The sequence below is a fragment of the Mauremys mutica genome, chromosome 23 (assembly GCF_020497125.1).
Source record: "Mauremys mutica isolate MM-2020 ecotype Southern chromosome 23, ASM2049712v1, whole genome shotgun sequence".
In the NCBI taxonomy this organism is placed as follows: Eukaryota; Metazoa; Chordata; order Testudines; family Geoemydidae; genus Mauremys; species Mauremys mutica.
Genome location: NC_059094.1, coordinates 8,947,639 through 8,965,070, shown reverse-complemented (window position 1 = coordinate 8,965,070; position 17,432 = coordinate 8,947,639). Strand labels below are relative to the sequence as shown.

The window sequence follows — 17,432 nt, the reverse complement described above, 5'->3', positions numbered from 1 at the left end:
CCCCTGCAGCAGGCTGAGCGTCCCTGGGCAATCTCCTATCTGAGCACCAGCTCAGCCCAACTCTGCGTAGCTTGAGCAAATCAGCCAGGAGCACCAGCCCTGAACTCCTCCTGTGCCTCTCCCCCATGGCTCCCAGGTGACCAGCGCAGCAGTGCAGTCAATGAGTCCAGCAGCTTGCTCGGAGGCTCCCCCCGGCGCCAGTGCGGGCGCAAGGGCTCCCCATACCACACCGGGCAGCTCCACCCTGCCGTCAGAGTGGCCGATCTCCTCCAGCACATCAACCAGATGAAGACAGCGGAAGGCTACGGCTTCAAGCAGGAGTATGAGGTGAGAGGGGGGAGCTGTCGGGGAATCCTGCCAGCTACCCTGTGCTGTTATTCCCTTCGCCTGTACCCGCCTCCCACACCCACCCCTGATGTAGCCGAGGGGAGGGGAGGGGCGGGGCAAAGGCAGCTGGATTCCCAGGTCACCCCTGGGGCAGATCGCTGGATCTCCGGCCTGCGGGTATTTCTGCAAGCGTAGGATGCTGCAGACACGGACCAGCACTCATCTGAATAATGGGAGTTTGAGGTCAGATGTCTCATGGGGGGAGGGATAGCTCAGTGGTTTCAGCATTGGCCTACTAAACCCAAGGTGGTGAGTTCAATCCTTGAGGGGGCCATTTAGGGATCTGGGGCAAAAATGTGTCTGGGGATTGGTCCTGCTCTGAGCAGGGGGTGGGACTAGATACCTCCTGAGGTCCCTTCCAGCCCTGAGATTCTATGAAGCATCAGGGCCCAGATCCTCAAAGATATTTAGGGGCCTCACTCCCCTGGGAGTTAGGTGCGTAATTACCCTTGAGGATTCAGGTCCAAATTAGACACGAGCAGGCGTGGTGCGGTGTGTGAGTCTCTTGCCCCGGCGGCTCCTGGGATGTCATATCCTGAAACAAACCAGGCCATGTCAGCAGTTTACTAGACAGTCCAGGAAACTTTCAGCGTGCTGGGCCCTCCCCTCCCAGATCTGCCCCTGTAGACGGCTTTCCCTTTGCAAACCCAGCTGCACTGCTCTTTCCTTGCCCAGCACGGCTGCCTTCAGGACAATGTCAGGTCCACCCCTTGCTATCATGCTGAGTGCTTCTCTCTCCGCCCTGTGATAGACACCCACTGCGTTCCCTCGTGCAGCAGCAGCCCTGCCTGATCAGCGTAGATGGTCTCCTCTTGTTTCAATGCAGACAGCGTATGCCCCCAGAGTCATTAATGCCTCCATTCCTGTCCCTACCCTATTAGGCTGAAGTAGCTATAATGGTGAGATCTGCTTTCTGACACTTGCTACAGCGCACACAGCAGGGCTGATTTCCCGATTCCTTGGTGTCCCACAGGCCTGGCTATTGAAATCCCCCAGTGAAATTACTGTTTAATGTTCACTTGTTTCAAGTGCAGGAACCTTTTCGCCCCCTCTTTTATGTATTGGACAAACCCTGGTTAGTTATAATCATTGGAGCTGCTTGAAAAGCTGCTGTATGGGCTCAGAGCTAGTCATTTGAGAAGCACTTCGATATTATGGGTGGGGAGAAAACATGTAATTTCCTTCCACTTTCTGCCTCTTATTCCGATCCGTGAATGTTGCTGTTATTACACACCAGGCTGTTCTATGGGGAGAGAAAAAGGGTAAGGAAAAACCTGGAGAAATAAGCAATTTGTAATGATCTGAAACTGAGGGATTTGGGGAACTGACATTTGTATCTGGCACACACAAGCTCCCAGAAATGTTGTCTGGTTAAAGAAGCAGATTGAAAGTCAGGACTCCTGGATTCTGGTCCTCGTTCTGCCACTACTGCTCTGCGTACCCTCGAACCAGTCATGTCACCACCCAGTGCCTCAGTTTCCCCTTCTGAGGACAAATAATACAGGCTTGGCTCACAAAGGAGTGGTGGGGCATTGAGGGTTAATGATTTGATGTTTGTGAAGCCTGTGCTGATGTTTCTGCAGGAGAGATGCTGCCCAGAGAGCAAAGTGGTGTTATTAATATTTGGTTTTCAGACAGAAATCTGATTTGTTGGCATTGACTGTTCAGATTGGGGTAGTGTTTGGAGGCTCCAGCCAGGATCTGGACCCCATTGTTCTCGGTGCTTCACAAACACACCGAAAGATGCACTCCATGAAGAGCTTACAGTCTCACAACTTCCTCTGGCTTAAGGAAACCAGACTGTGGTGTTTGTTGTGTGGCTGGACAATGTGCGGTGTGCCAGGGAAGTCCCCAAAGACCCCCACATGCTTTCCCCAAGGCACTTCTTGCTATTTGTGATTTCCTCATTGCTATCCATCACTCGATAAGGCTAATCAAATTCAGGCTTCAGGGCATGTGAGGGTCAGGAAGGAATTCCTCCATGTATAACGCTGAACAGCTGGTTAGGCCCAGACACCTTCAAGTCAGTCTAGAGGGACCTGCTTTGAGAGTTGCTCTGATGGGACAAACGTGTGTGTCACAGTGTTGTGGTGTTTGTGCTGGGAAGTGGCAGACCAATGGCATCACATCATCTGTAGTATGCAAGGTTTTGGAAACATTTTTGAAGGAGAAAATAGTTAAGAACATTGAGGTCAACGGTAATTGGGACAAATTACAACATGGTTTTACAAAAGGTAGATCGTGCCAAACCAACCTGATCTCCTTCTTTGAGAAGGTAACAGATTTTTTAGACAAAGGTCAGTGGGTCTAATTTACCTCGATTTCAGTAAGGCATTTGATATGGTTCCACATGGGGAATTATTAGTTAAATTGGAAAAGATGGGGATCAACATGAAAACTGAAAGGTGGATAAGGAACTGGTTAAAGGGGAGGCTATAACGGGTCGTATAACGGGCTATAACGGGTGAACTGTCAGGCTGGAGAGAGGTTACTAGTGGAGTTCCTCAGGGATTGATTTTGGGACCAGTCTTATTTAATCTTTTTATTACTGACCTTGGCACAAAAAGCGGGAATGTGCTAATAAAGTTTGCAGATGACACAAAGCTGGGAGGTATTGCTAACACAGAGAAGGACCGGGATATCCTACAGGAAGATCTGGATGACCTCGTAAACTGGAGTAATAGTAATAGGACAAAATTTAATAGTGAAAAGTGCAAGGTCATGCATTTAGGGATTAATAACAAGAATTATTGTTATAAGCTGGGGACGCATCAGTTGTAAGTAACAGAGGAGGAGAAGTAGTATTGGTTGATCACAGGATGACTATGAGCCACCAATGTGATATGGCCGTGAAAAAAGCTAATGCGGTCTTGGGATGCATCAGGAGAAGTATTTCCAGTAGAGGTAAGGAGGTGTTAGTGCCATTATACAAGGCACTGGTGAGACCTGATCTGGAGTATTGTGTGCAGTTCTGGTCTCCCATGTTTAAGAAGGATGAATTCAAACTGGAACAGGTTCAGAGACGGGCTACTAGGATGATCCGAGGAATGGAAAACCTGTCTTATGAAAGGAGACTCAAAGAGCTTGGTTTGTTTAGCCTAACCAAAAGAAGGCTGAGGGGAGATATGATTGCTCTCTACAAATATATCAGAGGAATAAATACCAGGGAGGGAGAGGAATTATTTAAGCTCTATACCAATGTGGACACAAGAACAAATGGATATAAACTGGCCATCAGGAAGTTTAGACTTGAAATTAGATGAAGGTTTCTACCATCAGAGGAGTGAAGTTCTGGAACAGCCTCCCAAGGGGAGTAGTGGGGGCAAAAGACATATCTGGCTTCAAGACTAAGCTTGATAAGCTCATGGAGAGGATGGTATAATGAGATTCATCTTTGATTATCAGCAGGTAGGTATGCCCAGTGGTCTGTGATGGGATGTTAGATGGGGTGGGATCTGAGTTACTACAGAGAATTCTTTCCTGGGTGCTGGCTGGTGAGTCTTGCCCACATGCTCAGGGTTTAACTGATCACCATATTTGGGGTCGAGAAGGAATTTTCCTCCAGGGCAGATTGGCAGAGGCCCTGGGTTTCTTTCGCCTTCCTATGCAGCGTGGGGCACAGGTCACATGCTGGAAGATTCTCTGCACCTTGAAGTCTTTAAACCATGATTTGAGGACTTCAGTGGCTCAGACACAGGTTTGATACAGGAGTGAGTGTGGTCTGCATTGTGCAGGAGGTCAGACTAGATGATCATAATGGTCCCTTCTGACCTTAAAGTCTATGATTCTATGATTGGGTCCTTAGTTCTTAGAAGATAATGCATTGAGTGTTCAGATTGCTTGACAGGACCCCAGTTTGGCAAACTGTGTACGGTTCTGGTCCTCCATGGTCAGTAAAGTTTAATGTAAAGTGGAACAGGTGCAGAGAAGAGCACCCAGGAGGACTGGGGAGTGGAGGGCCGAGGAGACCGGAAGAGCTCGGCGTGTTTAGTTTAGCAAAAAGAAGGCTGAGGGGGGATATGACGGCTCTCTGTAAATACGTTAGTGGGTAGATAGCTCTTCACTCTCCCTGCTATTTAAGCTAAAGGCCAGTGTTAACACACCAACAAATGGGTATAAACTGGCCAGGAACTGATTCAGGCTGGAGATCAGGCGAAGGTTTCTAACCACCGAGGGGTGCGGTTTTGGAACAGCCTCCCAGCAGGAGTTGTGGGGCGAGCAACGTAGTTAGCTTTATGAGCGAGCTGAACACGTTTATGAGTGCAGTGGTGTGACGGGGTTGTTTGTGATGGTGGGAGGCAGAGCTCTGGGGCTCACGTCTGGTTTATGTCCTACGTGACATATGGGTTGATGCTTCAGGGTTACAGCCGGACATCTGCGGGGTCAGGAAGGGATTTCCCCTCCCCCCCAATGTATTCTGGGAGGGTTTTTTTAATCTCCTTTCTCTGTTGCATCAGGGATGGCCATGGGTAGAGATGGGACATTGCGGCTTGAGGGCCAGGACCCTCAAGTCTGGTGTGTCATCACAACCTTGCAGTTCAACATTGTATTGTGATGAGCCTGAAAGTCCTATTCTGGGACCCTTTAATGTCCCGGAGCCTTCAGCGTGTTGGGTGCGGGATCCCCCTTGTCAGCAATTGGGACAGTCCCCAAAAACACTGTCCGCACTTCGACCCTGCCCAACTCCACCGTCAAAGTGCTGGACGAACCGCAATGGATACTGCACCCAGCCCTAAGCCTGGAGCATGGGACGGGGCGTTTGCTGCAGGGGCTGCCAGAGGGAACCCCATGTATCTGTTCCCTGGATAGATAATAGACTTTTCTGCTTTCTCTAGAGTTTCTTTGAAGGCTGGGATGCATCCAAGAAGAAAGACAAGACCAAAGGGAGGCAGGATCACATGCCAACCTGTAAGTGCCTGAGACAAAGGCTTTAAAAACAACAGAAAAACCTGCCTGCCTAATACTGGAATGCTTTGAAACCTCTGCAGAGAGTCTCCTAGCAACGCACAGGCGACAGGGGTGTGGAAGGGTGATGCGCTGGGGCACAACGTGCTGGCCTCTCCACTCCACGGACCTACGCTGTGCTTTGCTCTCGGGTGTCGTCACGGTTGTTGGTTTCATTTTTGTCCCTCCCAGAGATTTGCCTCACAGAACCTCGCCCCGGTTTCTCCTTCTCTGCCTAGCAGAGGCCCAGGCCTGGAACGGCACAGGCTGCCGGAGATCCCGACTGTTGTGCACTGGCCGAGCCGTGTGTGGGGAGCGGCCGGGAAGGGAGGGGCGGTAGGTCGTGACGGTTGTGCACTGGCCGAGCCGTGCAATGGGATGGTGCAGGACTGGAACAGGAGGGCTGAGGGCGCCAGCAGGGCTGCCGTGGGAGAGCAGGACGGAGAAGTGCTGGTGGAGCGGAACAACTGGGGCGAGTCCGGCCAGGATTGGGGGACGGGGTAGTTTCCCTGCAGAGTAAAATCCATCAAATTCATTGGGGGAAGAAGCCGAGCGAGTGTGTTGGGCTGGTGGAGTGCAGCAGCTGTCCCCGTGCTCGGGGCGCCTTGTCCATGGGGCGCGGTGTCCATTCGTTCAGTGCCGTGGAGTCTAGCTCACGGGCTGGAGTTGCATGCAACACTGGCTCCTTAGGCCGTGAGAGACCCTACTAGTATAGGACACGTTTGGTGGTGCTCAAAGGCTACGGGGAAGTTGGGTCCCGCGGTGCTAGGTGCTGTACGAACACGTATTGCTATTAATGAATACCGAGCTCTTATACAGCCATTTTCCTGCCCCGGGGAGCCTACAGGGTAAGAGAACAGATAGACGTGGACACGATAAACACGCTACGGTTAAGCGATAGGCTCTTAAATTACAGAAGGGACCGGAAAGGCTTGTTCCTGCCAGAGTGCTAGTGCTTGACTCCTGTGGCGCAGTCCCATGGCCAGGTCCCTACCCCAACAGTCAGGGTATCCCCGCACTAGGGTGACCCCCTGTTCAAACTGCAAAACTGGGACACGTGCAGGAGCCCCTGCTCCTCTTCCCCCGAGGCCCTGGCCAGGCCAGAAGAGCCACCTAGGGAGCCTGGGCCGATATAGGGACCCATGGACCCTCCACCTGCCCTGGGTGGCAGGCCGGGGTGCCCAAGAGCAGCCCCTGGTCTGTATCCCTGCCCCCTGGGGGCAGGTGGAGGGTCCAGGACTCCAGGGCTCCCCACAGCAGCCTGGGCTCCCTGGGCGGTTCGTTCTACTGCCCGGCTCTGGCTTTTGGCCTGGCGAGGGGCGGGGTCTCAGGGGCAAGAGGCGGAGCAGGGGGCGGGGCCTCGTGGCAAGGCGGGGCTTAGGTGCCCACGCCGGTGCCCACCACCGGGAAGAGGCGGGCGCCGCCCCTGAGCCTTGGGCAGACACGGAGCAGCGCCACAGGGAATCCGTGACAATGGTGACCCGGAGTTGCTCAGGCCAGGACTGTCCTGCCCGTCACCCTAGTCGACACGACAAGCGGAAACCCACCACAGCGAGCCTCCGAGCCCAAAAGGAACGCGGGCGGGGCGCTTTCCTGTGCCGCAGGCTCACCGGGAAAATGGAATTGACCTGTGGATTTTGTGACATCCAGGCCACTCTGTCGGGGATAGGAATTAGGTCAGGAGGCTGAGTTTGGGGCTAACCCCAGGACAGCCTGGTTTAGACCAATGACCACTAGCCCCCTCCCAAAGAACCTCCTTGCTCTGTCGGCTGCCCCACGGGGGGAGGGGATGTCGGGGAGACCTGCCCCAGTGCTTATCCCCTTGCTGTGATTTAGGGGGTGCTGGGGTACGGGGTGAGGTGGGGTGCCCCCCAAGAAGGAGTGAGTCAATGGGCCAGGCGGGGGTGGGGCCCAAAAAACCAGTTAGATCCAAAGGGTATCAAAGCCCAGCCAAAGCTGTGTCACCGCACTGAGGCGGCTCTGAAATGCCTTCCCCCCGGTTATTTTTATTGCTTCTAAATATATCCGGCTCCTCTCTCCGCTGTGCAAATTGCTGCTGGTGGTTCACATGGCTGCAGAGTGGGAGCAAATTGTGTCAGGCGCGTCACAGAGGCCAACCGCAGGCGTCTCTGCTCTGGGGGAGGGGGAAAGACCTTCCTCTTTCTGCCCCGGGCATCAGCTGAAGGTTTCTCTTTCTAGTGCCAGCGGCTCCCGTTGCTCTCCTAGGGTAACAGCCAGGGGGGTCCTGCTGCTTTGGCTGGCGCTAACCTGCATGGGGGCGGGGTAGCAGTCCCGCGATGCCTGCTCTCCTCCCAGCTCCGACTAGCAAGCCGCAGAGGGGAGTCACCGGCTGCTTGGGCCGGCGCTGCATGGCCCGGGTGGAACTTTGCACGGCGTGAGGCACTGCCACGGTGGGCTTGGTACGGTCCGTCGCTGGTGACCGTCACCCAGTGCCATGACCAAGCTCCGCCGCCCTGTACGCTGCTGCGATGCCCGTTGGGCCGGGTGCGTTAACCGTACAGCCAACCCCACGCCTTCAGAAATCACGTGTCAGGCCCTAGCAGTCATGGGACTGGCTGAAAACTCATGGGATTTTAAAGATGATCAACATTGGGGTGTTTTTTATTGGCTTTTGGGCCACACTCAGGTCCCGTTTCCCTGCATCTCTCTGCCACCAGCGGGGTTAGGAGCTTCCTCCTTTACAGAAACACAGGTTGAGAGTCTCCCACAAGCACAGGACTCCAGGAGCTGGGGCCTTTCCCGTCAAATGTCACGAGGCTCAGGACACAATCCTGGGAGTTGGAAACGTGACGTTAACTGAAGTCATTGGATTTAGACGGGTGGATCTCTGAGCGGGCCTTGGCCCTTACTGGTGCCCAAAGAGCGCCGGCCTCTCCAGGGAGGCTCCTTTCCACGCTGGCCCCTGGAGGGAGCCTTCACTCTAAGGCCGGGACCCTGGGAGGGTGGGAGGTGAGATGTTCAGCACCTTGCAGAGCCAGGGGTGATACTTTGCTGCCCTGCAGGCAGCTCCCTTGGCGTTTGGGGCTCCCGCCGCGTGGTCTGATCTTGGGTGCAGCAAGTGGATCATTAGGCCCAAGGCGGCTCCCTGTGGGGACCATGGCACCCAAGTCTCTGAGCCCAGCTCCTTCCTCGTAGATGGGGCACTCTGCGACTGTCAGGGGCTCCCCACGGATTTGCCCCGCAGACCTAGAGCCCAGCAAAATGCAGATTAGAGTGGGCCAGAGCCCATCATCTGGGGAAATTCGGTGTCAGGGTCAGCAGTTCTCTGCTCAGGAGAGGTCCTGGAATAGAACAGCAGGGAATAGCAGGGGGCTACGGGTCAGGAGTGAGGGGCACCGATGGGGGCAGGATTGGAATAGCAGGGGGCTATGGGTCAGGAGTGAGGGACATTGGTGAGGCTTGGGGTGGGGGAGAGGCAGGGCTGGAGTAGCAGGGGGGCTGCGGATCAGGTGTGAGCGGCATCAGCAGATCTTTGATAAGAAGCTGCGTCCCCCCAAAGGGAGCGCTCGGAAGGGCACCGGGAGCCGGGCTGGAGCCGCGCAGGGACCGCGGCCCGTTGTCGCCATGCCTGCCGCCCCCTGACTGCACCGTCACAGCCTCTTTGTCTGACTTGCTCTCCAGACGACCGACATCGAGTCAAGCTGCACCCGCTGCTCGGGGACCCCAATTCGGATTACATCAACGCTAACTACATCGACGTGAGTACCTGGCGGGCTCTGGCCCTGTCCTCGGCGTCCCGCCGTGCGCTCGCGGGGGGACGGGAGGGGCGGCGGGGGGACCTCGCAGCGCCCGTGTGTGGCCGTGCATGTTCTGCAAGGGACCGTTCTGCAAATCCAAGCAGCGCGTGGAGGGAGGTGGGATCCCCCGGGAGGAATGTCTGAAGGTTTGTCTAACTAACCCACCGCACCCTGCATGACAGGGCCCAGGGCCCAGCACTGCTCTGCTCCCACAGCGTGCCCGGCGTGTGCTCTGTGGCTCTCGCTATTCCTCCCAGCAGTGCCCCAGGAGCCCCTCTCCCCCTCCTCCTCCTGGGCTCCTCTCTCTCTCTCCCTCTCCCTCTCATTCATTCCCTCTTTCTTCCTCCCCACCCCATGGACCAAGCTCTCTCCCTGTGTGTGGAGGGCACCAGAAGTGGAATAGCAGGGGAAATGCCAGGTCAGGCTGAGGGCACAGGCAGGGCTGGGTGAGGAGCCCAGGGCTGGAGCGATGGGGTATCCGGTGGGTCAGGCTGAGGGGCACAGGCAGGGCTGGGTGAGGAGCCCAGGGCTGGAGCGATGGGGTATCCGATGGGTTGGGCTGAGGGCACAGGCAGGACTGGCTGAGGAGCCCATGGAGTGATGGGGGTGTCCGGTGGGTCGGGCTGAGGGGCACAGGCAGGGCTGGGTGAGGAGCCCAGGGCTGGGGTGATGGGGTATCCGGTGGGTCAGGCTGAGGGGCACACGCAGGGCTGAGTGGGGAGCGCAGGGCTGGGGTGATGGGGTATCTGATGGGTCAGGCTGAGGGGCACAGGCAGGGCTGAGTGGGGAGCCCAGGGCTGGAGTGATCAGGGAGGGGTGCATGGGCGGGGTGATGGGGGAAGCTATCCTGGATCGTGCCAGATGTATCCATCACTCGAGTCGTTTGCATGGCAATTCAGTCCAGCCTCAGTCCATAGATGATTCTCTGGAGCGCCGCAGTGGTTCTCCTGGGCCTGCCAGCACCGCTCAGTTTGCAGCGTGGGAGGGAGAACCTGGCAAACCTGGGGGCTCACGCAGAACTTCCTTGGCAAGCTCTTTCCTGAACCGGAGCCAAGAGCCCTCGTTCCCCATCGCCCCCGGGTGTCCCCCCGGCTGAGCATGGCCCCGTAGTGTCTAGGGGGCTGGGCCGTCCCGGTTAGTTGATTCTGCCCAGCTGATCCAATGGGGTAGCAGGAGCAACGCCGAGTCCGCCAGGGGCCAGTGCTGCTGCTCCTTGTCTCCGCTGTCTGTCGTCTGGGACCCGCTCCCACAGCTGCCATGTTCTAATCCGTCTCTCGGACTGTACCTTACTAATCTGCCTGTCTCTGGTCTCTTTTTCTTTTCAACTTGTGTCCGATTGGGATCATTAAGATTCGGATAAACCGAGAAGTAAGTAGCCTGTATCCCTCTCCTCTCTTCCCCCTCCACTTTCCTTTACTCCTCCCAAGACCCCAACCTGGGGACTTCCTTCCAGCTCGTGCTCTGGCCCTGGTGCAAGTGGGGTAGGTGTGTACAGGTGCCTGGTAGACGGCACTCAGCTGCCCCTCAGGAGACTGCGGTTCAAGTCCCGCCTGTGCCAGAGACTCCTTGTGTGACCTGGGCTGGGTCACTGCCCCGCCGTGTGCCTCGGTTCCCCCGCTGTACACCAGGGATGGAACTTCCCTGCCGCACAGCGGGGTTGTGGCCTTTACCAGGGCCTGGTTCTCGTTGGCACGCTCTGCACAGCTGTGGCAATGCAAAGGGACCTTAGGGTGCACACAGATCACTTGTGCCTCCACTGGAAGGCGGCTTTGCCCTGTGTGAGTGATGTAAAATGGCCATAGTGCCAGTGGGAATCAGGCCCACCAAGGGCATGTGGGACAGAGGAGCGGTGGCCAGAGGCGCAGGCAGAGAGGACTGGGAAAGATTTTTCAGTGTGACCTAAGATGTGACTTCAAACCGGTGCAGTGCTACGGGTCTGTGTCTCCGGCCGACTCACGAGGGCGGCTTTTGGTTCAGCTTACGGAGCTCGGGAAGAAGGTTAAACTAAACAAATGATCCACAAGAAGCTGCTCGGTTTTTAAATGGAGCTGGGATGTTTTTCTAAAGCTCTGTGCAAGGGAGTGTCTTGGGGCAGGTCTCTGGCCTGTGTCCCACAGGGGGGTCAGCTAGGTGATCCCGATGGTCTCTTCTAGCCTTGGCACCTATGAGTCAGTCCTGGAATAAGTGTGTCCAGCCAGGACTAGCAGGGACCTCCTGGGTCCTGGAGTCCAGCCCCCTCCTATCACAGGCACCCCAGCATATCTGCCTGTCTCACACTGTCCCACGCAGACAAGGATCTTTACAGCCCTGCAGTAGCTAGAGGGGTCTGTGCATCAATGAGAATCGGGCTGGCTCAGCGTCCCCCCTTCCGCTCCCGATCGCGGTTCTTTCTGACAGAGCAGGGGGATTTGTTTGTACGTCTGCCCATCAGTCAGGCTGCCATCGGGGGGGTTTGTGTTTTAATTTCCTTATTGATCTCCAGCAATTGCATCATTAAAACATGGTCGAGTCAGCTTCTCCCTTACCAGCAAACCCACCCCTGGAAACCCACCCTGCTGAAATTGCACATGATGGGTCTGCCTCCAGAGCCTTCCCGGTTCTGTCATGGGCCTTGTTAAGATTTGCTCATCCCTACTCAGCGTTAGTAATGTTTGCGGTAACGGGCTCAGATGAATGAGGAGAGCGGGGCCATTACACGGGCCCACATGGCTGTACCGGACTGAGATATTATGAATCGGGCTCTCACGGTGACGTTACCCGCAGCCTTCATACGTTTGTCAGCTCCGCTTGTGTAAGCAGGAGCCTCTGACCGAGACGCGTGGCCTCCGAATGGCCAGGCCGGGGCTTTGATTGTCTCTCTGGCTTCTGTGCTGTGGTAGAAGGGGCCGGGTGAGCGGCTTCCGACAGCCAATTGGAGTAGAGAGTGGGGCGGAGGGGGTCACGGAGTCGGCTCCAGCACGTTGGGGGGGTGACCCTGGGCGATTCTACAGTGAAATCTCTCTCCTCCACGCCCCCCTCCCTTTGAGGTCTTGTCTCCCCCTTGGACTCCTCTTCCTCGCCCGACCCTTTTTCAAATTCCTGCCCCCCCCCTCTGATTTCCCGTCTCTCCCCTTTTCCGAGTCCTCTTCGCTCCCTCCCCCGGTCACCCCCGTCCATCCCTCCTCATTCTTTATACTTCCCAGCCCCCTCCCTTCTCTCCCCCGCCCTGCAGAAGGGGGGCTGCTCTCACGCTGCTGCCTACCCCTAGCTACCGAGAGAGGAATCCCCCAGGGTCATGCCCGTGTGCCAAACACCTCTCAGGGGTGGCGTAGGGAGATTGAATCCTGCTTCAGTGTAAGGGGATGGTCTAGCTCAGGGGTCGGCAGCCTTTCAGCAGTGCTGTGCCGAGTCTTCATTCGTTCACTCTGATTTAAGGTGTCGCGTGCCAGTCATACATTTTAACGTTTTTAGAAGGCCTCTTTCCATAAGTCTATAATATAGAACTAAACTATTGTATGTAAAGTAAATAAGGTTTTTAAAATGTTTTAAGAAGCTTCCTTTAAAATTAAATTAAAATGCAGAGCTCCCCGGACCGGTGGCCAGGACCCGGGCAGCGTGAGTGCCACTGAAAATCAGCTTGCGTGCCGACTTCAGCACCCGTGCCATAGGTTGCCTACCCCTGGTCTAGATGGTCTCTTGAGGTCCCATCCAGCCCGGCTACGTCCGCACTTGGTGCTCCATGTGTGATCCCCCAGCTGAACTCTCACCTGGCTAGTGCACTAGAAACAGTAGTGGAGCCGTGGTCGCACAGGCAGCGGTGACATGGGCTAGCCGCCCTGAGTAGATATCCGTGGGGTCCTGGATACCCTGTGCTGTCATGGCCTGCGCCACCACAGCTCCACGAGTCTGTCTACACAAGCTGGGCATCGCGCTGTCAGCTCCTGGTGTGGACGGAACCTGGGGGATGATGTCAGAGAGCCCCCGCCTCCCTCGGGGGGGTCTCTGGAGTTTGCCTAGCGTCCTCATTGGCGTGGACTGGGGGTGCGCCTGCCGATCCTCGCTGGGAACCTGTGTTTAAGGAAGGTCGTGTCTGGGGGCTTTCAGCTGATAGCGTCCTTTAGAGAACGCAACAAGCCCCAGGTCCGGCCTGCTGGAACCTCTTCGCTTATGCATGGAGCATTGGGGAGTCTTGGATCGAAGCCAGGCGTCCTACTGACTAGCCGCCTCCTGGCCTCCGCGGGCAGTCAGGGTCTCTCAGCCTGGCATTGCCCGGGACCCAGGAGAGTTCCGAGCTTCCTTTATGCCCAGTACAGATACCTGGTGTTTGTGCGGAGATCACTGCAGGGGAAATCTCACCAGCTTCAGCCTTCCCTCTGCCCGGGGAAATGCACAGTGCTGCCAACTAGTCACCCTGTGCCATGGGCTTTACCCTCTCACCATAGTCCAGTCCTCTGGTGAGCTGGCCCATCAGCGTGGTCAATAGGAACAGGGTCTCCATGGCAGCCCCCACTGACGGTGGCTCATCAGCTGTGTCTCGACCAGGTCTCCTTCCCTAGAGGTTTAACACAGTCTTGTTCCATTACAGGGTTACCACAGATCCAACCACTTCATAGCCACTCAAGGTAAAGTGCCTTCGACCTCCAGGCTTTGTCTTTCGTTCCCTGCCTCTCCCAGAGCCAGTGGGCAGACGGGGACCTGCAGCTTTACCCCCAGGGGATGTGGTTTGCAATGTGTTAGACAGGAGATTCAATCAGAGCGGGCTGGACACTGGACTTTCTGATCCCAGCGCAATAGCACCAAACCAAATGCCAGCTGGAAATTCCCTACTGAATAATAATCACTTGCGATCCTCGCGAACAGCCCCGTTCTCCCTGCAGGATGCCCGGGGCCTTTGCAGGCCGAATGGGTCACGGCAACGCTACAGAGTTATTTAGGCCTGATCCGAAGCACGTTGAAGTTAATGGAAAGACTCCGGTTGACCTCAGTGGCCTTTGGCTCAGTCCCAAAGTGGAGATGACTACCGGGTCCGATTGAAATGGAGACCAATGAACTGGCTTCTCATTGGCTAGGGGCTATGTCAGGGGACAAGAGGCAGGCTTCCTTAATCCTTTCATCCCAACCCACCACCTCAGTGGCTCACCAGGACTGCGCTCAGCTCAAAAGATTCCAGCTGTCACAACCAGCCCTGCAATTATAAACGAGTTCACACAGCTCAATGCTCAGGAGCAACCCTACCATAACATGAGACGCAAAGCTAGCACCCATGGGCAGTCTTGTCAGAGCCAACCCCCGCCTGCAGCCCCACTGCGGGCAAGCAACCCTACCATAACAAACGGGTGTGCACAGCCCACCTCTCACATGCAGCTCTACAATAGCAAGGCAGTGCGTGCAATTCTAACACCCGCATGCAGCCTTGCAAGAGAAAATGTCGCTGCGCGCAACCCCATTGAGCGTAAGCAACCCTGCAATAACAAGAGAAAGTGCTGTCAGCAGGGAAGATCCCATTTCAGTGAGGAGACACATTTTAGCTTCACGCTCCCAAGGGGGTTTATTTACCAAAAGAAGTGAACGGGGGGGGGGAGGGAAATAGCATGATCTTGAGACTGGAGGCTCTTCAGAGTGTGGGTGTATGTCTACACAGATCCTGGCCCGCTGGGCCCTGATCTCGGGGAGGCATAGTGGGATCCTCAAGGATAGTGGTTTCCTCTACGGGCTCTCAGTTCTTTTCCTCTTTATCCTCCAGGCCCCAAGCAGGAAATGGTGTACGACTTCTGGCGCATGGTGTGGCAGGAGCACTGTTCCAGCATCGTGATGATCACCAAGCTGGTGGAGGTGGGAAGGGTAAGGGACCGGTCCCCTTCCTCTCCCCGACGGCTTTGGCTCCGCTAGGGCCCGTCCTCCCGCGGCGCTACAGCGTGGTTTGTTTGCCTGTGGCAGGTGAAGTGTTCCAAGTACTGGCCGGACGACTCCGAGATGTACGGAGACATCAAAATCACCCTGGTCAAATCAGAGCTGCTGGCGGAATACGCCGTCCGGACGTTCGCCCTGGAGAGGGTAAGCGCCGGCTCTGTGCTGGCTCATCCCCGTGGATGCGGGAGGCCTGTTCTATCCCAGGTCAGGTTGCACCGTGGCTTATATCAGCCAATCCCCTGTGCTTCCCAGGGAAGGGCATGCAGCCAGCAAGCACAGTCTGCAAGGACTTTGCAGATGCTGGGGGCCAGGCTAATCCAGGGATTTACAGAGAGCTACCACCATGCATGTGCATCTAGAGCCCAGCAAACTGTGCTCTCCTATACAGCAGTGTAAACCTGGCATAACTGCCCTGACTTCACTGGAGTCACTCTGGATTACACTGGGGTAGATGGGAGCAGAATTTGGCCCAGGATGCTTGGGTTGGGCTTGATATGCTGAAGCGGGTTAGATGTTCACCAAGAGCCTGAGCCAAAGCCTCCGTCAGTCAACGGACAGACTCCCATTGACTTCAACGGGCTTGGGGTCAGCTCTGTCGGGATGAACTGCCTGGAGTACCCGATACAAGACCTAAGGTCCTCCACTGCCTCTCTGGCCAGGGCAGCATCGCTCTTGACAGTACATTCTCCTGGGCTGCATCCTGGCCCATTTAAACGCCCCAGATAGCGGGGCTTCCCCCCCTTCTCCCAGGGAGCCTATTTCTCCGTCCGCTCCCTCTCACCTTAGGAAGTTTGCTATTTGCTTGCTGTTCAGCGTGAGTTTCCCAGGGCTCGGTTGCACCCCAGGACTCCTAGTGAGACTCTCTGTGCCCCACTCCCAGCCATGCGCTGTGTGTCTGCTTACGCTCCTGGCCGTCAGGCTGGTAGGAGGCGGGCTACAGGCAGGCTGGGTAGAACGGCTCTTTATTTACATGGTCACTCTTGATGATCTAATTTCAGGGTAAGCACCATGTAATTGCAGAGGGAATGAACGATTGTTTCCATCCTCTAGTGTGGAGTGCAGGTTGCATGGCAATTACTGTACAGTACAGTACCTTGGGACATAACAAGTGTAATGTACCCCCTAATCTACAGGAACATGAAATTACTGTCTTGTTATGAGCTAGGGACCAAACAGCTTCCTGGAAACTAGTGCGTTCATTACCAGCCATTCCTTGGTGCCTCGGAGGCCTGTGCAGAAGGGCTGCTTGTCACGGGTTGTCTGTTTTTAACCCCATCGTTGCTGATGGAAAAAGAGCCAAGACCATGTGGCTGTGGGGTACCAGGAACGTCTGGCCATGGCACTGCCAGCTCACAAGGCTTAGGAATAGCTACTTAGCTCATCCCTGCAGGGGTTAATCCACGGGGTCCACGCAGAAATATGAACGCTGTATCCTGTTAAGGGGCGCTGGAGGTATGAGGCAAGATTCTTCCCTCTATTTACACCAGGGCACTGTGTGTAAATTATCACCCTAGACCCCTAAGCCACCCCTAACCCCCTAAGCTAACTGTAACCCGCTAACCCGTACCTAGCCCCGACTGCCCAAGGTGCAGGGTCATAGAGAATCACACCCACCCCTGTCTGTTCCTGAGTGACCCCAGGGAATGCGATGACACGGCCAGCGGGGAACAGGCATATTCTCGTACACGACCACAGGAGTTAACTGGCTGCTAAAACGCTGCTGTCCCTTGTTCCCTCCCAGCCTCGCTGGTGACGTGATGGGAGCAATGTCAGGGTAGGGTCTCCTGGTGTGATCCTGCTGCAGGACTGTCTCTTTGGAGTGCAGCACGCCCAGCCGGTGGCTCGCACACTCCCATCCTGTCGTCGCCGGGGTGCAGTGAGGGGGCCGTGCTGCCAGCCGGCCAGAAGCCTGTCCTGCCCGTGACACAGTGACCCCAGGACTCTGGCAGCCCGGGGAGTGCTGGGGATGCTCCGTGTCAAAGACGGGGCGGGGGGAGGGTGTTTGAAGAGCAAAGCCCTCCTGCAGCTCCAGGCAGGGCAGCTCGCGCTTGAGGGCTGCAAAGGAGGCCTGGGGCTCGGGTGGCAGGGGGTAGTGGCACAGGGACCTGCTCGGGGGAAGGAGGGTGTCCCAGCGTGGAGGAGAGGGTGGCAGTGCTGAATCACTGCCTCAGGGACGGCAACTGGGGCTGGCCACCTTGCCTCACAGCCCGTCCAGGACAATAAGAACCTACGCCTGGGTGCATCCACCCGCCCCACACACACACTGAACCAAGGTGCTCAGAGGGGCAGCCTGCCCGGTGCCCCAGATCACTAGCGCGTGAGCCAGCAGAGCCAGCCCCCGCGATCTGGGTCTGGTGGTGCATCACGGACGGTGATCCATCCGCTGCCGCCTGGAATCCAGAGACGGCTGCAGTGAATCTGGGTCTCCATTCCCCTTCCTTCTCCCGGTCCTTG

The 17,432-nt window shown here is 56.1% G+C and overlaps 1 protein-coding gene across 2 annotated transcripts in view; it reads left to right on the top strand.

The window, feature by feature from the left end:
* PTPRU (protein tyrosine phosphatase receptor type U) overlaps nt 1-17,432 on the top strand; it is a 277,217-nt gene that overhangs the window by 222,298 nt on the left and 37,487 nt on the right. For both annotated transcript variants that reach the window (XM_044998066.1, XM_044998067.1), the window contains exons 16-21: nt 137-327; nt 5,223-5,295; nt 8,974-9,050; nt 13,654-13,690; nt 14,812-14,909; nt 15,006-15,122. In XM_044998066.1, the coding sequence (XP_044854001.1) occupies nt 137-327; nt 5,223-5,295; nt 8,974-9,050; nt 13,654-13,690; nt 14,812-14,909; nt 15,006-15,122 (593 nt within the window). The remainder of the gene's footprint in view (nt 1-136; nt 328-5,222; nt 5,296-8,973; nt 9,051-13,653; nt 13,691-14,811; nt 14,910-15,005; nt 15,123-17,432) is intronic.